This window comes from Phyllobates terribilis, unplaced genomic scaffold (genome assembly GCF_046119375.1).
Source record: "Phyllobates terribilis strain yellow unplaced genomic scaffold, ASM4611937v1 Scaffold_258__1_contigs__length_2716348, whole genome shotgun sequence".
Classification (NCBI taxonomy): Eukaryota; Metazoa; Chordata; class Amphibia; order Anura; family Dendrobatidae; genus Phyllobates; species Phyllobates terribilis.
In genome coordinates this window covers 666126-688405 of record NW_027363018.1, presented here as the reverse complement: position 1 = coordinate 688405, position 22280 = coordinate 666126, and the positions used below count along the sequence as shown (strand labels likewise).

Here is a 22280-nt window from a genome sequence, read left to right as displayed (position 1 = left end):
AGCGACAGCTGTTTCGCATAAACTACACTTCTTCAGGCTCAGCCGGAAAAAGCGTAGTTTACGTGAAACAGCTGTCGCTTATTTATGTCTTTATGTCTCCTCATGTGACAACCACAATAAAGTGCTGTACTTTCATGTACTAGTGGTGAGTGCCGCTCTCATTCAGTTTCAATCTGTTTTTGCTCACCATTTTATTTGCAAATTCTTATGAATGACAGTAAATCACGTCTTATAAAAGCGCTTTGTGTTTTTTAGCCCACTGAAATTGGCATCAGAAACTGTTGGCCAAATGTAAAATTCTGCCTTTTTTTACCATCCTTGGCCATTTATTGGCTGTGTTCTTTTGTGCAAAGAACTGGGTAGATGGGACAGATAATAAGTTGAAATTTCGGCATGTGATGTATTTTAGTCTGTGTTGGTCATCGGTAGCCCAGCAGTTATAGATTAACGTACATCATTACAACTAGAAATCCTATTTATACAAGCAATACATATAAAAACCCAGGATACAATGATTAGAATAGTGTAGAAGCTTCATGGCAGTAGATCACTACGTTGTGGGAAACCTCTGCTCCTGAATGGAGTAAATCTATAACACGAGGCCGATCTCATCATAGAACAGAAGTTCCTCCTGGTTCTTTATATTTCTGGGGAAGTCGACTGAGTACTTATAATACTGATGAAAAGAATAAATGGCCGTGTATAAGACAGAGAAGCTGTTTGACCGTATCCAACTTGAAGAGAAAGAGATGTCACTTAGTTGATAGATTTGTTGCCATATCTGTATTTTATCTGTTAGATGTTGAAGGCTTTGATTCCCTTGTGTCAACTGGAGAGAAACTTAGTCCTCCTACTGCTTCAAGGCCTAAATCCAGCGGGAGACGTCCACCTTCCCAGTCTCTGACGTCGTATGTATGTGCCGCAATTCATGCTCCACACAACTAAATGCTGCTCATGACTAAGGGACGGCCTATAATGCAATCTACAGAAGTGTCCTACAGAATAGGAGACCTGAGCGGCAGGGATCACTTTACACTACTGACAGACCCAGCCTGATACATTCTTCTCATTATTCTGTTTGTCCTGGTTATAAGTCGTCACTCTCCTGAACCCAGCTGGTAAATGTATAGACACGTGCAATTTTCAAGGAGTGTAAAGACTTCTCATGAGTACAGATGCCTTAAAGGGAAGGTGCCATCAAAAAAAATGTTTTCAACATTTGCGAAAACGTAAAGTATTATGGTTTTGATTCGTTTCTCCAATATTATCTTATTTTTTAATGGAGTAAAATATGAAAAATAATTTAAAAAGTTTGACATGTTCCACTTTGAAACACTAGGGGGAGCCGCTACTGAAATTTGGCATGAAATCCTTGTGTAGAGCTGGCATGCATTACGACTGCTGAAAATCTGGGCTGGATTTGCTCCATGTCTGATGTCTCCTCCTCCCCCCTCCCTTTCTGGGTGTTTACAAATGGATAAGAGACAATGAAGTTTAGGAATTAGGATCTCTCACAGTGAGGAGCCATTTTGTTGTAGACACAAAGTGATACCAACACACAACTACATGCAGATCCTTATGCAGCAAGGTCTGATATTAGAGCGTCAGCTCTGCGGCCCAGGCCTGGATATACAGGAGTATATAGTACAGAGCGGTCACTGAGGTCTGATATTAGAGCGTCAGCTCTGCGGCCCAGGCCTGGATATACAGGAGTATATAGTACAGAGTGGTCACTGAGGTCTGATATTAGAGTGTCAGCTCTGCGGCCCAGGCCTGGATATACAGGAGTATATAGTACAGAGCGGTCACTGAGGTCTGATATTAGAGCGTCAGCTCTGCGGCCCAGGCCTGGACTGAATATTGTCCTTGTGTTCTTACTATTTATTTTGTATATAATGTATTTAAATGTTTCAGTTTTATTTAGTAATTTGCATTTTCATTATTAATGCAAATATAAAGGGTCGCCGGTCATGTGACCTCTCATGTTATTGACGCGCCCCTGGGCCTGAGTCGCGCAGCGTTGCGCACGCGGGAGCTTACCCGGAGCCGGATCGGATAGGGGTAGTAGTCTCGTGGCGATGACCCGGTCCGTGCCCAGGGAGTCAGACTAAGTGGCGGTATATTAGCAGTAGATGTAGGACGACTACGCCACCCGTTGAATGCAGCTATGGAGCTGCCGCTGCAGGGCAGACCGCTGAGGCCGGTGGAAGGATGGTGCAGCGTGGATGGTGTAACCCCCAACGGGAGGGGTATGGCCTCAGGGCAGCCGACGTGGATGATGGGGGTAGCAGGAACCACTCAGAGACGATGCGGTGTAGTTCAGGGTCTTTACTGGTGACAAAGATAGACCCTCCCGGAGTACTGGCTAGCGGTCGGGGCCTGGTCAGTCCTTGAGCAGATGGGATCCCCCTTGGCCAGGCGGAGTTGTAGGCCTCCCCAACTAATTATACTCTTCTGGCTTCCTTGCTAGAAGTGGGTAAAGGTAGCCCACGTCCCTGAGTGTACCGTGTGGTGCTCACCCGTATGGCCGGTGACTCGGGGCCTTCTAGTGGCTTCCGCTCCACGACGGCGGTGCTGGTCCCACGCGTGTGACCGTGCCTTCGGGTTTCTTGGCCAGAGGACCTGAAATCCCCTGCCGGTCGGTTTCTGCTGCTGGGTCAAGGTTAATCCCCACAGCCTCGGACTCCGGGTCCGGTGGTAACTCTTCAATCAGGGCGAGCTCTTCAGCTGCCAGCCCCTGATTCCTTTTAGCACTGCTCCCACTGAGCTCCTGATCTTTATTTCCTAAGCTGCTCCTCTTCTCTCTACTCTTCTTCTCCCTAACCCTGCCTCAGCCCCAGTTTTATATAGGGGAAGTCCTTCCCCTCCCAGGACCGGGCAGGAGGTGTGGCATGCATAGGATTCCTGACCAAGAGACCTCCCACCTGCTCTCAGACATAACATTGCTATTACTGTGGAGACCAGACCCCTGGGGTGCCACATTATGGATTAGGTACCAGTGACAAGTAACAGTAGAATAGTGACTGCAGCTCTGGAGGTGACTGGAGGATAAGACGTGCTGTCTTATTCTTCAGTCACCTCCAGATCAGAATTCACTATTCTGTTACATGATGACACAGAATAGTGAGCGCAGCTCTGGAGGTGACTGGAGGATAAGACCAGATGTAACAGCAGAATAGGGAGTGCAGCTCTGGAGGATAAAACCAGATGTAAAACCAGATGTAACAGCAGAATAGTGACCGCAGCTCTGGCAGATAAAACCAGATGTAACAGCAGAATAGTGACCGCAGCTCTGGAGGTGACTGGAGAATAAGACCAGATGTAACAGCAGAATAGTGACCGCAGCTCTGGAGGATAAGACAAGATGTAACAGCAGAATAGTGAGTGCAGTTCTGGAGGTGACTGAAGGATAAGACCAGATGAAACAAAAAATGAATACAAAAAAAAAACCAACTGCAGCAATCTTCACTTTAATGCTGTGAAAATAAGAAGGAAGCTGGGGATGGAGGAAACTCAAATGGTCCCAAAGGGTAGACTATAATAAAAAGCGCAACACAGCACTTAGCTAACATATTAGTGTTGTTCTCTAGTCAATTCATTTTCACTAAAGAAGGGGGCTGGAGGCAAGGAACCTAGATGGAAGCCCCACATGACCGGGAGGGGACAGGAGGGTGTAATTTGAACTTAAAAGGATAGGGATTGGATATAGGTTGAAGGGCGGGCATTTGAGGGGGGGGGGGATAGATAAAGCAGAAAGGGTGGGGTGAGAAACGGTCAGTTCAGAGAAGAAAGCATTGGAAAAGTCCCAGAGACAAGAACATTGGAGAAAGTCCTTTTGTGTGAAGACACTTACCAAGAATATGGAAACTGTAGATTCCTTGAGCGCAAGACTGAGGGAGGCTGCAAGATCCAGAAGTGGAGGGTGGCTGGAGTCCCAGCTGTCTGGATTGCTGGGGAGTGATGGGGCAGAAGCACCTCCATCAAGATCTGGAAGGGCCAGCAGGAGGACGAGGCCCCCCGTTAGGATTTCTCCGGACACGGTTAGTGCGGGCAGCAGGCGCAGGCCGCGGAGCCCCTCAGGGGACCCTGCGTCCGGTGAGCGTGTTGTTGGAACTCCCCGTCAGCGTGCCCGCCGCGGCAGGAATCCGCCTAGCCGCCCTGCGGGCTCCATCTGCAGTGTATCGCAGTCCTCAACTGAAAGAACCCGGTCGGCTGTGCTGCGGCCTGCTCCGGTGTCACGCCGCAATACCAGGGCCCGGGCCGCGCCAAAAGCAATGCCCACGATACAGCCACGTCAGCTTCCGGTGGGCGGGACATCACCGGAAGTGCTAGCAACGTCACTTCCGGAACCGGCATCACGTGACGGGGCTACTCAGGAAGTCTTCGACGGAGATATGCACACGCCCCCCAGTTCAAGAAAAGGCACCAATTCAAAGCGCCGTGACCACAGAGGACGCGTAGCGGGGGGAGCAGCAGAAGGATCATTTGCACGGCAGGTACAAGTGGCGATGCTCCAGTCGGGGTGCCTGCTAGAAACAATGGGACAGGGATGCAGCAGCAGAATTTCACGGGCAGGCAGCGGCAATTTGAAGATCTGCTGCCTGGCTCGATGCAACACATTCAAGGTGGTGGAGCGGCGGGCATTAGCACTGGGATGCCTGGCAGTCAAACTTGGAACACGACAGGCCGGACACGAGAGTCGGGGTCTGGAAATCAAGGAAGGTCACGGACGGCAGGAAGGACCAGAGCCAGGATTGACTGAGGATGAGCAGCGGAGACGGCGGCGAGTGCTCAGGTCCCCCCTGGTGACGAGGAGGCCAGGGGCGCGGGCCTTGCGCTGCAGCAAGAGTCGGACGGATCGGAGAGTGGGGAGGATACAGGTGAATCCAGGCGTCGGCAGGACACAGGAATTTCGGCTGGCAGGGACACAGCACCTGCGCAGCTGGGTGAGTTTGCTTCTATGTCTTGTTTGTCGCCCGCTGGGTCATTACCGTATGAGGGAGTTGATAGGCAGTCGGCGGGGCCCAGCGGGCAAAATATTAGGGGAGGTTGCGGGTCTGATATAATGGGTCTTAGAGACATTTTGTTTAATATGTCGCAAATTTTGGCTAGAATAGATAGTGGGGGGAGTTAATCAGGGTGGATTGGCATCCGCGGCAGCGACGTGGGTGCCTAGTCAACCGGTGTCTTTGCAGGTGGGAAGCGAGATGGGCAGGTCGGGGGTCAGTGCAGACATTATACCTTCTGGGGTATCGGTTTGTGTGCAGACAGAAAAGGACAAGGCGGATAATGTAAGACTGGGCGATAGGGCAAAAGGGGAAGTTTATGTGTGCTTTGAGGGGCCGTTGGGGGCACACCTAAAAAAAGAGGTAAAGGAAAAAATTTGGCGGGATGAGTACGTAGAGATTTTTTCCCTTCTTCCATTGGAAAAGTTTAACCTGGATAAGGGAAAAAGGGATGAGAGTAGAAAAGAGGAGGAGGAGAAGCGTAGGTGGAGGTTGATTCCTCAGACGTTTGTAAATTGGTTACAGGCTTTCGCAATATTGGCTAGTGTTATTGGGGAGAAAGCTCCTGATAATTGCTCAGGCTTATTCTGCTAGCTTGATGCTATCGGGGAGGCCCAGAGGACTTACGGGGGTCAGGCGTGGTTAAGATATGATGAGCAATTTCGACAGAGAAAAGCAGTCCGACCGGAGATCAAATGGGATCAGAAAGACATTGGGTTGTGGTTGAGGGTTATGGCTCCAGTGAGGTATGGGCAGTCCTTTCACGGGAACAACAGTTGCGGGAATCAATCAGCGGGACATGGGGGAGGTAGTAAGGGGGCGCAAAACATTAAAAAGGAAGCGGGAACTTGCTGGCAATTTAATGATGGCCAATGCAAGTACGGGAACTCCTGTAAATTCAAGCATGTGTGCTCCCATGGTAATGGAAGCTCACATAGAGCATCAAAATGCTTTAAGAGAGGAAAAGGAAAGCCGTCGGTGGTTACCGGTCAAGGGGGTTACTCCGGTGAGGGTTCACGCGATGGCCCCCTTTCTAAATAGGTATCCGGATCAGTTGAAGGCTAAAGTTATTGAGGATGGGTTTTTGGATGGTTTTAGAATACCAGCTCCTGATCATGTAGTCCCTTTTTCGGTTAAAAATTTAATGTCGGCTCACCGTTATCCAGAGGTGGTTAAGACGAAGTTAGCTAAAGAGGTTGAATTGGGCAGGATGGCGGGACCGTTTCAGGAATTGCCTAGCAACAAGGTGATTATTTCATCGTTAGGAGTTGTGCCCAAGAAAGAGGTGAATAAGTTTCGCTTGATTCAGCATTTGTCATACCCTAAAGGGCTTTCAGTGAATGATGGCATTGCGCAGGAGTTGTGTTCGGTCCAATATACATCTTTTGATGCGGCGGCACAATGGGTACGGAGGTATGGGCCAGGCTCGTTGCTAGCTAAGACTGATATTGAGTCTGCTTTTAGGTTGTTGCCAGTTCACCCGGATAGCATCCCGTTGTTGGGATGTTTTTGGGAAGGGGAGTATTATGTTGATAGATGTTTGCCAATGGGTTGTTCAATTTCGTGTTCTTTGTTTGAAACTTTCAGTAGTTTTTTGGAATGGGTAGTGAAGGACCTGGCTTCTGTGAAGTCGGTCATTCATTATTTGGACGACTTCTTGTTTATAGGTCCCCCGCAATCATTGTTGTGTAGGAATTTGTTAGGTACTATGGAGTGGGAGGCAGAGCATTTTGGCGTACCTTTGGCAGTAGAAAAGACGGAAGGCCCTTGCACAACCCTAAGTTTCCTGGACATTGTAATTGATACTGAAAGGATGGAGTGTCGGTTACCAGATGATAAATTGATTTTGCTTAAACAGGAGGTCGATAGGATCGGGAGATTGCGCAAGGTGACACTGAAGGAGTTACAGTCACTGTTAGGGCGTTTGAATTTTGCGGGCAGGATTTTGCCAATGGGTAGAATATTTTGTCGCAGGTTGGCTGGAGCAACAGCAGGAGTGCAGGCTCCGCATCATTTTATTCGCTTAAATAAAGAACACAAGGAGGAGCTGAAAGTTTGGAAGTTGTTTCTGCAAAATTATAACGGAAGATCGTTAATACAGGAGGAGTTTTTGAACAGTTATGATTGTGAGATATTTACGGATGCTGCAGGAGGTGCTGGTTATGGGGAATACTGGAAAGGGCGGTGCAGTGTAGGTGAGTGGCCGAATTTGTGGAAAGAGAGGGGTCTTACGAGGAACTTGGCATTTTTGGAGTTGTTTCCTATTGTTGTGGCGGTGAATATTTGGGGGGAGTGTTTTGCCAACAGGAGAATTCGGTTTCACTGCGATAACATGGGAGTTGTATCGGTCATCAACAGTTTGTCGGCCTTGTCGCCGCCTGTGATTAGGTTGCTGAGGGAACTTGTACTTTGTTGTCTTAAGTTGAATGCTTGGATTACAGCAGTCCATGTGCCAGGTGTAAAAAATTCCATAGCAGATGCCTTGTCTCGTTTTCAGTGGGATCGTTTTCGGGCACTAGCACCAGAGGCAGAGGACGTGGGTCAAGAATGCCCTTCGCGGTTGTGGCAGATGGTTATGGAGGAGTGGGACGGTTAATACAAGAGTCTATCACAAGGCAGACCTGGGCATCATACGAGGCATCGTTGCGAGTATGGCAAAGTTGGATTCGGGAGTGGGGTGGAGTGGAGAGTGAGGTAGATAGAGAGACGGCTGTGTTGTTTCTGCTGGGAAAAGGCGGCAAAGAGCGGATAGTCGATTTCAAAAGTTGGCAAGTTTGTGGCAGGATTAGCATTTGGTTTTAAATTGCTGGGTACGAAGGATGTTACGAAGGCCTTTTTGGTGAAGCAAGCTTTGAAGGGCTTTAGGAAAGGAGGTAAAGTGTTGGATAAACGTAGGCCGGTAACCTTTAGTATCTTGGAACGTTTGGGTTTGGTAATGGATAGGATTTGTTGTTCATTTTTCGAGGCCACATTGTTTAGATTGGCTTTTGCTTTGGCATTTTTTGGTGCACTAAGGGTAGGTGAATTGGTGGCACCAAGCAAGAATAAGGTTGGGGGTTTGTTTGCTGAGGATATGAGCGGTCGAGATGGGGGCATTGAATTTTGGATAAGACGGGGGATGACAGATCAATTAGGCAGAGGAAAACGTGTGGTCTTAGGTGAGGTTAAGAGATCTTTGGTTTGTCCTAGGACATGTTTAATGGCTTACTGGCAGGTTTGGTCAGGGAGGAAGGGCCTATTATTGTGTCATGAAAATGGTGAATTTTTATCGCGTTTCCAGTTTATAGCAGTGTTTAAGAAGGGTATTGCTGAGTTGGGCCTTAGCCCTGAGGTATATGGGTCACATTCCTTCAGAATTGGCGCGTCATCGGAAGCGGATGGTTTGGGGTTAGGCAAGGAAGTGATAAAACGCATTGGGAGATGGAGTTCCGATCGATACCTGTCTTATGTAACGAATTAGGCATTCGGTCTAATGTAATTATCTTTTGGTTTTAAATATTTTTGGTTGTCTTGTTGCAGGTGGAGTCCCGTTGTTAGTGTGGATTATGGGGCACTCTTTTGTCCACTGGGGGGCACTGCGGGCGGACGTGAGGCCCGACGGTAGGCAATTGGGCTTCAGCCGAGAGCAAGCCGTGGTTCGGTGGTTGGGTTTCCGAGGGATGGTGTGGAGAAGAGTACTGCCAGAGTTCCATAAAGCAGCTCATTTGGATCGGGCACCGGATATTTTAGTGCTGCACATGGGAGGGAATGATTTGGGGGCTCGACCGGTCAGGGAATTGATGAGGGACATTAAAATTGATCTTTTAAGGCTATGGAGATCGTTTCCTGAGGTGTTGACTGTTTGGTCTGAGGTGGTGCCCAGAAAAACATGGAGGGAGGCCAGATCATTGAAGGGAATTAATAGGGCACGTATAAAGTTGAACAGAGCCATATCAGCTTTTGTTAACAGGAATGGGGGAGTAAGCGTACGGCATCTTGATCTGGAAGCGGGAGTTGGAGAATTTTGGGCAAAGGATGGCGTGCATTTGAATGATATACGCATCGATTTATGGGCATTGGCCATACAAGGCGGGATTGAAAGGGCTTTGGCGGTGTTGGGGCGCTCACGAGCCTGAGGTGGTCAGGGCTGTTCGTTTGTGGCGGGGGGGGGGGGTTGTGGCCAAATTCATCCAAAGAGAAAATTACAGGTGCAGTGTTTTATTTGGTATGGGTGAAAAGGGGAGGGGGAATGTGAACCATGGAACCCGGGTTGGCCGTACATGGTCAAGAAGGGGGCTGGAGGCAAGGAACCTAGATGGAAGCCCCACATGACCGGGAGGGGACAGGAGGGTGTAATTTGAACTTAAAAGAATAAGGATTGGATATAGGTTGAGGGGCGGGCATTTGAGGGGGGCGTAGATAAAGCAGAAAGGGTGGGGTGAGAAACGGTCAGTTCAGAGAAGAAAGCATTGGAAAAGTCCCACCCACCCCTTTTTTCGGTTGTTTGTTAGTTTCTTTTAAATTGCATTGGAAAAGGGCGGGTTTTGTAGGAAGAAGAACAGGGAGGTCTAATAATTAGGGTGTATTAGGAGGGGTTTTATACATATATATATATATATATATATATATATAAAAAAAAAAAATTTTAGTGATGTGTTAAGATGTCTTTATCGCAGTGGCTGGTGGGGGGGGGTTGGGGTTCTTGGAGTTGGCACGGAAGTGTCGGTAAAAAAGGAGATTATCAAGTTACAGGCATTGGCTTGATTAAGGGGGGTGATCTGGCATTTTGGTTTTGGGGGCTCTGGACGGGGTTTTACCCTGGGAGCTTTTGGTGCCCTTGAGCTGGCGTGGTACGGCTGAGGGTAACATGGTGGTTCAAGTACAGTTTGGTTTATGCCAGATCAATTTTTTAACTCCAAGAACCCTTACCCTTGTTATTATAATGTTTATATGTTTAATATTGTTGTTTGTTAATAAAACGGCCGCTGTGGCCAAATTTATCCAAAGAGAAAATTACAGGTGCAGTGTTTTATTTGGTATGGGTGAAAAGGGGAGGGGGAATGTGAACAATGGAACCCGGGTTGGCCGTACACGGTCAAGAGTCTCTTTATAGCTGTGCTGGTAAGAATGGAGATGGCTGGCTTATTACGCATCTTCTTGTCATGTAGGAAATATTGTTACATTCAGTATACTTTTATTCACTACGATCTTTTGTAGTCCTCCCTTTCCAGTCCTGATTTCTTTGACTCTCCAAGTCCAGAAGATGACAAGGATGATATCAATCACCTGTCACAGAGACTTATAGACTCATCCAAGAAAGCCCCACGTAGTCTTACATCACAGGTAAGTAAGGGGAGCGTGCTCTCTGTTGTGGATCAATACAATTAGGACTGGGAGGGTTAAAAGTCAATGTGTAATCTTACCATGGAGGAAAGGTGTAGATGATCCATGCTTATCGGGGAGTATAGCAATATAGCTGCCTACTGTAGCTGCTCTATTTCCTGCTGCGCTGATGGTCCCTAATGTCACGGGTGTACTCTCTTCCCTTATAAGTAATTGTGGGAAAACCTTTTTCTAGAAGTAGATTTTTACCAGTTTATCATAGATTGCATGCTTTAAGGCATTGTCCAACTTGACTAAGTTATTACCCATACATAGAATGGTGATAATTTGTTGATTAGAAATTATCAAAAAGATTTGTAGGACCCTAGTCCAGCTGCCATATTGGTAGTCCATGGCTGCCAGAGCAGAGCCCTGTGAACCTCCTCCTACCTGCTGGTGTTCCCAGTGTCTCTTCTGATCCGTAGACCTGGCTCACTGTCATTGTTCTGGTACAACTCACACATGACGCTTAGCCAGGCCTGCCGATCAGAACAAGCACCAGGGATCCTGGCCGTTAAAAGGAGGTTCACAGAGCTCTGCTCCGGCGGCCATTGACTACTGAAGTAGTCGTTGAACAAGGATCCCGCAAATCTTTTTGATCATCTCTATTGCAGATTGCTTGAGGTCCCACTGCTGTGATTACCACACTCTCAAGATATGAGCACAACACCACTCCATTCATTGTCTGTGGAACTCTGTGAGGCCATAGAAATTGAATGGAGCAGCAGTGCACATGCACAGCCATCACTCAAATCCTGTACATAGGTGGTAACTTGCTACTTGGGACAACTCCTTCAAAGGAATTATCCTACAAACGAGGTGCGGACATATCATTGGTGCAACCTATGGGGCCGCACAGGGGCCCAAGAGATAAGGGGGCCCATTTCTACCTCCAAAGCAGGTGCAATTTTGCATTCTTAGGAGCTCTTGGACTGCAAAGGGCCCATATATTGTTCTTGTACCCGGGCCCTTTTCTGTCTGTATACACCAGTGCTACAAACAACAGGTGATTATATGATGATGACGCGCCCCCTGGGCCATATTCTTTAGGGGGAATATCCGGAGCCGGATCAGATGGGAGTTGTAGTCTTCCGAGTGGCTGTGACCCGGTCCGTGCCCAGGGTGTCAAACTCAGTTGTATGTGGCAGTCCTACAGATGTTAATAAGTTCTTAATGTCGACTACGCCACCCGTTGTATTGCGGTCACTATGGCCGCCGCTGCAGCAGGGTCCGCTGAGGCTGATGGTGTAGGTGCAGCTTTTGATGGTATAACCCCCAACGGGTGGGGTATAGCCTCAGGGGGTCAGGTGCGGAGGATGGGGGTTGTGGTGGTGCAGCATAGATGTTAAAGGAAGACAGAGTCGGGTTATGCAGTTAAGGGTATTTACTCACTGCTGATGTTCCGTTCACTCCAGCTTCAAGTGACCTCCCGAGCCGTGCTGCATCCACCAGGTCCTGGATCCAGCCAACCCCCAAGCGAGTCCGGAGCGTGACCCTGAGCTCTCCTTCTGTCCTTTCTCTGGCCGTCCCCACTAGTGATCCACCCAGGTCCAGCTCCCTCGGGCCTTCTGTTGGGAGACCCTTGGCCTTGGGTTCCCTGACCCTCCACGTGGTATGCTTTCGGGGTGGATGTGGTGGGTGGCCGTGGCAGACGCTGCCCACGGCCTCCGGTCTCTGGCTGGGGTGTGTTTTTGCCCCCACCAGCTTGGGTTCCGGTACCCTGATGCCGACTCTTCACCCGTGGATTGGATTTGGGGTCTCAGAGTCCTCTCTTCTGTTTCCCCCTCTGGGTCTCTCTTGCTTTCTCCTCTCTCTCTCTCTGGGGCTGCTCTGCTCCTCTGCTTCTTACTTCTCTGCAAAGGCTGACAGACTGACTGACCTCTCACAGACTGACCCTGATCTTAGATGGTGCCCACCTTATATACTCCCTCTATGTGTGAGCTCAGGTGACCAGCACCCAATGAGCTCCTATCTTTACCCAGGCTGCTCCCCCTATCTGCCCCTACACTACTTGGGATGTACCACCCCCCTCCCACTCCAGCCAGGAACAGACTCGGTCGTACCTGCACATTTCCAAGTGGGAGTACCGTCGGCCTGTTCCTCGGAAATGGGATGTATGTAGTGCATGCAGCCTACCGAGCTCAGTTCCACACTCCATCCTTACCCGGGAGTGGAATATCACACCTCTGGGTTGAGGTGCAATACCCCTGTAGCAGCCGAATCCTCAGAGTGCTACATTCCCCCCTGGTAAATCACAGCACGTCCTCGGGCTGTAAGACATAACACCTTTAACATACAAATTTTTGCATAAACATATAAAACATATAAAACATTATATATATATATATCAATATAAAACATTCTCGTCGCCTCTGGCTCCTCCTCCGGTCACTGTGCAACGTGTGACCGGGTAAAGTGCGACAGTCTCTCTGGAAAACTGGTTTTCCTATAAAACCGGTAGGGGGCGCTTTAGGACGCGCAACTATATACAGGGATATGGCCGCTCTCAGTCCTCGGCCAGGTATTAGGGAGGAATGACCGCTCTCAGTCCTCGGTCAGTGGGATTTAGGGAAATACGGGTAACAGTTCACACATGCTGGTCCCAACGGGGACTATATTAGCAACAGCAACAGTTTCAGTTTCAGTTTCAGTTCACGGTTTCAGTTTACGGTGCCCCGACGGGCAACTATATACAGCTTCTGCTTCGCTGTCCTTAGCGACGGCGTCCTCCTGCTCTTGCTTTATGGTTACCTTTGGCTTCAGACCCGTCCGGGTCCTCTTGCTCTTCCTCCTCACACCGCAGCTCTTCCTCCGTCAGGCGATGCACATGGAGGGCGTAGGGACCTTTGGCACACTTGTGCCGGGTGAAGGTGACCTCGTCCCCGATGTAAAGGTCACGACCTCTGTGTCCCTCCGGTAGGTGGGACTCAACGTCTCTCCTGGTTACGAAGACGTCGCCTAGGGTGTGGTGGTCTCGGATGAAGCCCCACCCATGCTGCAGGTTAAACTTTATCACAGTCCCGGTGGTGCGGGGACTATGCGCTGCACGGGGGTCTCTCCTGGCCCGGCTCTTCTGCTCCGCGCTCTTTACTTGAGCTTGCTGTTCCCGGACCCGCCTCTCTCTCCGCTCCCTCTCGAAGTCCTCGAGCTGTTGGCGGCAGCACTCAGCACGCTCCGCTGCAGCTGCCCGAGTCTCTTGAGTGAATCCCATAAGATCTTCTCCGGTGGGGTCCCACTCAAACTGTGCTTCCGCTAGCGGGGGCGAGATCCTCTTTACGGGCTTTGGAGCCGGGATCAGGGGTTCATCCAGGGGTCTCTCTCTCCGGAGTCAGGGATGGTGGAACTCCGGTGGCCATATAAATGGCTGCCCATCCGGGCACGTATGCTGGGCGTACAGGTCCTCTCCCTGATGCGGCACTCTTGGTCTTATGGGCGCGGTGGTGTTAGCGCCCGGGTTGCCCGGGCCTTGCGGCCAGGCCTGGGGTATCTGGAAGGTAAAGGGCACCGTAAGGACGGCGGCGCCCTGGGCTACTTGGCCCTGCGACCAGGCCGGGGGCTCCGCGGAGGTAGGGGGCGCTGTTGGTATTGCGGCGCCCGGGGGTACTAGGCCTTGCGACCAGGCTGGTGGTACTTCCTGCTTGGTCACGCTCGGGGTCGAGGCGTGTGACGTCACAGGGGTCGCGGCTCCCGTTTGAGGCCTAGTCTGCGGCGGTGACGTTGCAGCGACGGGCACGGCAGGATAGACTTCGGGCTCTGCGACGGGGAGCTGGGACAGGTACGCGGTTTCCCGGTCTGGGGTATAGACGTCCCCTTTACCTGCCTCCACTCGTTCGGCTCCCTTCTCGGCGCCGTCTCCGGCCTTCAGTCCTCCCGCGCCATCCTCAGAGGCGGTCTGTCTCCTCGTCTCGGGTGGCGTGCTCCGCTCACAGGTCTCGGTCTGCTGGGCCATCTCACGGCTCCACTCCGCCAACGTCTCTCGCTGCACCCGGGCCATCCTCCTTGCGAGGCCCTCCAGAGCGGTCTGTGCACACTCCCGGTCTCGGGGGAGCTGTGCTAGGACCTCCACTAGGCCTAGTGGGGTCGTTGTTTCCAGCAGGCTCCTGACCAACGGGTCGGTGCTGCTCTGCTCTCCTACAGTCGTCTCCAGCAGGCTCCTGGCCAGCGGGCCGGTGCTGCTCTGCTTTCTCGCCATCTCCGGGTAAGCTCCTCCGATACTCTTCTCCAGGCTTCTTGCCTCCGGGTGCGCTCGCTCTAGACTGCTCCAGGCGGCACCCATCTTTTCTCTCTCCTTTCGTCTCCTCCCACCTCGAGGGCGGTCCCGGGGCCACTTGGTGACTGTCAGCTCCAGGGGCTGTTCTTTCACGCTGACAGACACCTCTAGCATCACAGTCTCTGTTGGTGGGGGCGGTTTCCACTTTTGGCGCCATTTTCGGTCCTGGCCCACGATGGGAGGTGGCCTCTCGCCACCCTCTGGCACGCCCATAATGGCGTCCGCTCTTCCAAGGCGGGAAACCCCCAGAAATGGCGGGAATCGCCTCCCAGTGGCGGGAAACTCTGCAGATGGCGGGAAAACGCGGCCAATGGCGGACAACCGGCTGGAATCGACTGGTGATGGGGTCCGATGGCGGGGACCCTCCGGAACCGGCAGGAGACTTCTTTTTAAGGTAACGATGAACTTTTCTTCAGGCACGCAGTACCCGGTTGTTGCGAGCACGTAATCCTGCCGACTACGCCAAAGTTGACGCGCCCCCTGGGCCATATTCTTTAGGGGGAATATCCGGAGCCGGATCAGATGGGAGTTGTAGTCTTCCGAGTGGCTGTGACCCGGTCCGTGCCCAGGGTGTCAAACTCAGTTGTATGTGGCAGTCCTACAGATGTTAATAAGTTCTTAATGTCGACTACGCCACCCGTTGTATTGCGGTCAATATGGCCGCCGCTGCAGCAGGGTCCGCTGAGGCTGATGGTGTAGGTGCAGCTTTTGATGGTATAACCCCCAACGGGTGGGGTATAGCCTCAGGGGGTCAGGTGCGGAGGATGGGGGTTGTGGTGGTGCAGCATAGATGTTAAAGGAAGACAGAGTCGGGTTATGCAGTTAAGGGTATTTACTCACTGCTGATGTTCCGGTCACTCCAGCTTCAAGTGACCTCCCGAGCCGTGCTGCATCCACCAGGTCCTGGATCCAGCCAACCCCCAAGCGAGTCCGGAGCGTGACCCTGAGCTCTCCTTCTGTCCTTTCTCTGGCCGTCCCCACTAGTGATCCACCCAGGTCCAGCTCCCTCGGGCCTTCTGTTGGGAGACCCTTGGCCTTGGGTTCCCTGACCCTCCACGTGGTATGCTTTCGGGGTGGATGTGGTGGGTGGCCGTGGCAGACGCTGCCCACGGCCTCCGGTCTCTGGCTGGGGTGTGTTTTTGCCCCCACCAGCTTGGGTTCCGGTACCCTGATGCCGACTCTTCACCCGTGGATTGGATTTGGGGTCTCAGAGTCCTCTCTTCTGTTTCCCCCTCTGGGTCTCTCTTGCTTTCTCCTCTCTCTCTCTCTGGGGCTGCTCTGCTCCTCTGCTTCTTACTTCTCTGCAAAGGCTGACAGACTGACTGACCTCTCACAGACTGACCCTGATCTTAGATGGTGCCCACCTTATATACTCCCTCTATGTGTGAGCTCAGGTGACCAGCACCCAATGAGCTCCTATCTTTACCCAGGCTGCTCCCCCTATCTGCCCCTACACTACTTGGGATGTACCACCCCCCTCCCACTCCAGCCAGGAACAGACTCGGTCGTACCTGCACATTTCCAAGTGGGAGTACCGTCGGCCTGTTCCTCGGAAATGGGATGTATGTAGTGCATGTGACGCGCCCCTGGGCCTGTGTCGCGCTGCGTTGCGCACGCGGGAGCCTACCCGGAGCCGGATCAGTGGAGGGTTGTAGTCTCGTGGCGGTGACCCGGTCCGTGCCCAGGGAGTCAAACTAGACGGCAGTCTATTAGTAGTAAATAGTTGATGACTACGCCACCCGTTGAGTGCAGCCAGGAAGCTGCTGCTGCAGGGCAGACCGCTGAGGCCGGTGGTAGGATTGTGCAGCGTGATAGTATAACCCCCAACGGGAGGGGTATGGCCTCAGGGCAGCCGACGTGGATGATGGGGGTAGCAGGAACCACTCAGAGACGGTACGGTGTAGTTCAGGGTCTTTACTGGTAACAACGACAGACCCTCCCGGAGTACTTGCTAGCAAACGGGGCCTGGTCAGTCTTTGAGCAGATGGGATCTCCCCTGGCCAGGCGTAGTTGTAGGCCTCCCAAACTGACTGTACTCTTCTGGCTACCTTGCTAGAAGCTGATGTAAGTAGCCCACGTCCCTGAGTGTACCGTGTGGTGCTCACCCGTATGGCCGGTGACTCGGGGCCTTCTAATGGCTTCCGCTCCACGATGGCGGTGCTGGTCCCACGCGTGTGACCGTGCCTTCGGGCTTCTGGGCCAGAGGACCTGAAATCCCCTGCCTGACGGATTCTGCTGCTGGGTAGGAGTTAGTCCCCACAGCCTCGGACTCCGGGTCCGGTAAAGAATCTTCTTAGTCAGGGCGAGCTCTGCAGCTGCCAGCCCCTGACTCCTTGTAACTCTGCTGTTTCCTATGCTGCTTCTTGTCTCCACTCTCCTTGTCTGACTCACCCTGCCTCAGCCCCGGGTTTATACAGGGGAAGTTCTTCCCCTCCCAAGACTGGGCAGGAGGTGTGGCATGCACAGGATCCCTGACCAAAGGACCTCCCACCTGCTCTCAGACATAACATTACATTACTGTGGAAAACCAGACCCCTGGGGTGCCACATTCCCCCCTAGTGAAATTTAGTACTCCGGGACTAAACACATTTAGAAAAACATAACAAAGTATAACAATAACAATACTATAAGAAAAACACATAAGATGGTTACGGCGTGTCCGCAACCGGATGCAGTCTTTGAAGAAAAGCAAAGGTGTCCATTTCACCAACACAGGGAGACGTAACCAGGTAGGGGTCTGTCCTACCCCGAGTCCTTAACAGTCTCTAGTCCATCCTGGGTTACGCTCCAACTATATACAAGGATTCCCGGTAAATCCACCAAGGTTTCCTAAAAACAACTGGAAACACAAAATTATACACAAGCAACAATACACAGATAAACATAAATAAAACTATTTTTACACTTCAAATTCTCCAGCGTGCGGGTAACTGGCCTCTAGTGGCTCTAGTGGACCTACGGAGCTGACTGTCTGGCCCTGAACTACAGGGTGTAGGAGCTGTCAAGGGTAAACTGGGCAGCTGTCTACCGGCTCTTTGTCTCACTAGGGGTACGGCAGGCTCACTATAAGCAGAGGGTTGATTCTCCTGTTCTACTCGTGTGGAGTCTTCTGCCTCCTGGACCGGCTGTTCTTCCAGCTCTACCCGTTGCTCCGTAGGTTCTTGGGATGATGGTTGGAGGAAGGTGAGTACGGGTACCACAACTGCACCATTGACTTGAGTCCAAGACCGAGGGAAGTCCCCGAGCACGGTACTAACCATATCTTCCCTTTCTCCCACGGGTCGATGGTCTTCTTGTTCCTCTTCAGGGTTCCTCAGTTGTTCGGGACACTTCTTCAGGTGGTCCCGGGATACAATGGCTGTGGTTTCCCCTCCGTCTTTACTGATGGTACAGACCTTCGGGTTCTCGTGGCTTGAGGGCAGTACGGTGTACGGGTCCTTCTCCCACTGGTCATCCAACTTGTGGAGCCGTCTTTTCCTCTTCAAGACCTGCTCTCCGGGTACCAGGGGAACAGCGGGAGCATACTGGTTGTAAGTCTTCTCTTGTCTTTCCCTAGCCTGACAGAGACTTCGCTCCACGCTCTCTTGTACTCTCCGGTACTGCTGCTGCCTCTCTGTGTCCCAGTCTGTTTCTGGTGAAGTGTCCTCAGGTGTCAGGACTCCCATTTCCAGGTCAACAGGTAACTTACCAGGTCTCGCCCTCATTAGGTAAGCCGGGGTACAGTTGGTGGAACCTACCGGGATGTGGTTGTATAGGTCCACCAGATCGGGCAACTTCTCAGGCCACAGACTGCGTTCTTCCAGGGGCAATGTTTTTAGAAGATCCATTACCACCTGGTTCATTTTTTCACAAAGTCCATTAGTTTGCGGATGGTAGGGTGTCGTCCTTATCTTCCGGCAGCCATACAGATTGCAGAATTCCTGGAAGACCTCCGCTTCAAAGGCAGGTCCCTGGTCCGTCAGCACTTGGTCCGGGTACCCGTGTGGACGGCAGAAGTGCTGCTGGAAGGCTCTAGCTGCTGTTTGAGCCGTTAAGTCCTTGACGGGGACGACAACCAAGAACCGGGAGTAATGATCCACGATGGTTAACGCGTAGACGTAGCCACTTCTGCTTGGGGTCAGTTTTACATGATCCAAGGCTACCAGTTCCAACGGTTGCCGGGTGACGATGGACTGCAGGGGAGTCTTCTGGCTGGCCCGGTCCTTCCTTCTCAGATTGCACGGGCCACAGTCTCTGCACCACTTCTCGATGGTTCCCCTCATGCCTACCCAGTGGAACCGCTCGCGCAGCAGGAACTCCAGCTTTTTCCACCCGAAGTGTCCAGCTCCGTCGTGGTATGCCTCCATCACCATGGCTGCGTCTCTTCGTGGCACCACTACTTGCCAGAGTAGTTCATGCGTCCGGGAGTTGACCATTCTGCGGCACAACTTCCCCTTGTAAAGGAATAGTCGACTCTTCTCCGCCCATAGTTGTTTGGCTTCCTCCGGAGCGTCTGGTTCAAGGCGAGCCTCCGGCCGAGTCAGCATCTCCTTCACCAGTCGGACGGCAGGGTCGCTGTCTTGCGTTTCCGCCCAGTTGTAGTGGGGTAAGGGGTTCAACGTAGCAGCCTGCTTACCCCTTACCCGGTGGGAATACTGGATAGTCCCATGACGGTGGAACGCAGGGAGTTCAACTTCTTCCAGTCCCTCCGGATCTTCTCCTTCGTCCGGCAGGTTGGGCATCCTGGACAGGGCATCCGCGTTAGTATTGGAGCGTCCTGCCCGGTATTTGATTGTGAACTCGTAGTTGGACAGACGGGCCATCCACCTCTGCTCCAGGGCACCGAGTCTTGCCGTGTCCAGGTGTGTCAACGGGTTGTTATCCGTGTATACGGTGAACCGGGAAGAAGCGAGGTAATGCCTAAAGCGCTCGGTGACTGCCCATACCACGGCCAGGAACTCTAGCTTAAATGAGCTGTAATTCTCGGGGTTCCTTTCGGTGGGTCGCAGTTTTCGGCTGGCATAGGAGATTACTCGTTCTCTCCCCTGCTGAATCTGGGACAGTACGGCTCCTAGCCCGATGTTACTGGCGTCGGTGTAGAGGATGAAGGGCTGGCTATAGTCCGGGTACGCCAAGATTTCATCCCCCGTGAGGGCCATCTTCAGCTGGCGGAAGGACTCTTCTTCTAGCTCTTCCCATTTGAAGGGCGGCTTCTGGTTCTTGGCCTTTCGGGACTGGCCTATCAGGAGGTCCTGCATAGGCGCTGCCTTTTTGGTGAAACCGGGAATAAACCTTCGGTAGTAGCCTACCAACCCTAGGAACTGCCGCACTTCTTTTACGCTGGAGGGGCTTGGCCATCCCTTAATTGCGGTGATCTTATCGGGGTCGGGAGCCACTCCATCAGCGCTCACCACGTGTCCCAGGTATTGCACCTTTGGTTTCAGGAGGTGACACTTGGAGGGTTTCACCTTTAGGCCGTAACTCGCCAGAGCTTCGAACACCTCCGCCAGGTGTTTCAGGTGGTCCTCATAAGTTTTGGAGTATACGATGACATCGTCCAGGTACAACAGGACCGTCTCGAAGTTTCTGTGGCCCAGACAGCACTCCATTAATCGTTGGAAGGTTCCTGGGGCGTTGCAGAGTCCGAACGGCATGCAGGTGAACTCGCTAAGTCCCATCGGGGTGGTGAATGCGGTCTTCTCCCGGTCCGCCTCTGCTACAGGAACCTGCCAGTACCCGCTAGTGAGATCCAAGGTAGAGAAGAAGTTAGCAGATCTTAAAGCAGCCAATGACTCCTCTATCCTTGGTAAGGGGTACGCATCCTTGTGTGTGATACGGTTGATTTTCCGGTAATCTACACACATCCTCATGGTGTTGTCTTTCTTTTTGACTAAAACTAGTGGGGCTGCCCAGGGGCTACAGCTATCCCGGATTACCCCAGCCTCCTTCATGTCTCTAAGCATCCCCTTGGCGTGTTGGTAATGTGCAGGGGGTACGGGTCGATACCTCTCTTTTATGGGAGGATGATCTCCCGTGGGGATGCGGTGTTCTACCCCCTTGACTCGCCCGAAGTCTAACGGGTGTTTACTAAACACTCTCTCATACTCTTGAACCACCCGATAGACTCCTTGTTTCTGATGTGAGGGAGTGGAATCAGTACCCAAATGTAGTTGCTGACACCAGTCCTCCATGTCTTTCTTAGAGCCGTTACCTTCCTCCGGGTGAGATGGAGGCAAGGGTTCCACAGATTGTATAGAATTTTGATCAGTGGTATATAATTTGGCTAGCGTGGCATACCGGGGCAGGTACACTTCCCTCTCCCCGATATTTATTATGCGAATGGGCACCCTCCCATGGCGTACATTGACCACCCCCCGTGCTGTCAAAATGGTGGGCCTACTGTCTGAGTAAACTGGTTCTACCATTGCCTGGTAATCTCTACCTCTCAGACCAATAGCTGCCCGGCACCAAATCATCATTTCACTTTTTGGGGGCATGGCAATAGGAAAAGGGTCACACATTCTTACGCTACCAATCTCACCGCCGGAGAGTTCCACTTGTTGCCGTTGCATCAGTGCCCGGATCTCTTTCTGGAGCACCCGCTGCTCGCCGGAGCTGGCGTTCTTGGCAACCTGCTGTAAAAGGAAAATCACCTCTGCAAGACAATTTTCAATTACGTTAGTTCCTAGAGTTATTTTTGGGTGACTCTCATGTTTATCAATATCTACAATGATCAGTCCCTGTGCGGCCAGTTCGACTCTACCGATTTTGAGGGTCACCTCTTTAAATCCGATCTGTGGCACGGGCTGGCCATTGCTGGCGATGATACTCAAGTCGTCGTCAGGGTAGCGGGTAATATCCGAGTCATTCCAGTACTGCTTGAAGAGCACGTACGGGATGGTGGTGACCTGTGACCCGGTATCCAGTAGGGCACTCATGGGAATGCCATCCAGTACCACAGGCAAGACTGGACGTCCTCCCACATATCTGTCGCGCCAGTTCGATGGGCCTGGTGATCTTTTTCCTGGGGGTTGGCCCTCTACCCCAGGTTGTGCCCGTTTAAAGAACAGTACCTTTCCATATGTCCGGGTTGATTGCAGCGGCGGCAGATGGGTCGTCCGTCCTCGCTGTATCGGTCACTGGGTCTTCCTCTGGCCGGTGGGGTCCTCCTTGGTCGACGCCACGGGATGTCCTCCGGTCCGGATGCCAGCTGGATCTTCCCTGGGGTGGAAACCTGTAAAGACTGCACAGTTCGGGTTAGCGCAGCAACGCTCTTAGCTAGCTCTTGGACCTGATGGTGTAGGTCTGGAGCCGGGTCATTGTCCAATGCCTGCGCATCAGCTCCCACAGGCCCTGCCGACAAGGGCGCCACCTCCTGGTGGTAAGTGATAGCTGGGCGCCTGTGGGTAACAACGCCACCCGCTGCTGGTTCTCGGAGCACCCGGATAGCTCTATCCTTGAACTGTGCAAAGTCCAGATGGGGATCCTGTAAGGCCATTGCCCGCAACTGGGTTCGGTGGGCATTGCAATATAAACCCTCTATAAATTGTTCAGTCAATAGCCTGTCCTCGTTTCCCACCCCATCAGGGTCGGTCTGCTTTATGGCCCTCAGGGCCTCTTGTAGGTTTAGTGCATAGTCCCTTATACTCTCATGCGCTCGCTGC

General features: G+C 51.9%; 1 protein-coding gene across 1 annotated transcript in view; it reads left to right on the top strand.

Annotated features, from left to right (window-relative positions):
• Positions 1 to 692: 692 nt before the first annotated feature.
• The window catches only part of LOC141219256 (SH3 domain-containing kinase-binding protein 1-like), a 33559-nt gene continuing 11971 nt past the window's right edge, over positions 693 to 22280 (top strand). The window contains exons 1-3 of the mRNA XM_073666024.1: positions 693 to 726; positions 800 to 912; positions 10203 to 10328. Coding sequence (XP_073522125.1) covers positions 693 to 726; positions 800 to 912; positions 10203 to 10328 — 273 coding nt within the window. The remainder of the gene's footprint in view (positions 727 to 799; positions 913 to 10202; positions 10329 to 22280) is intronic.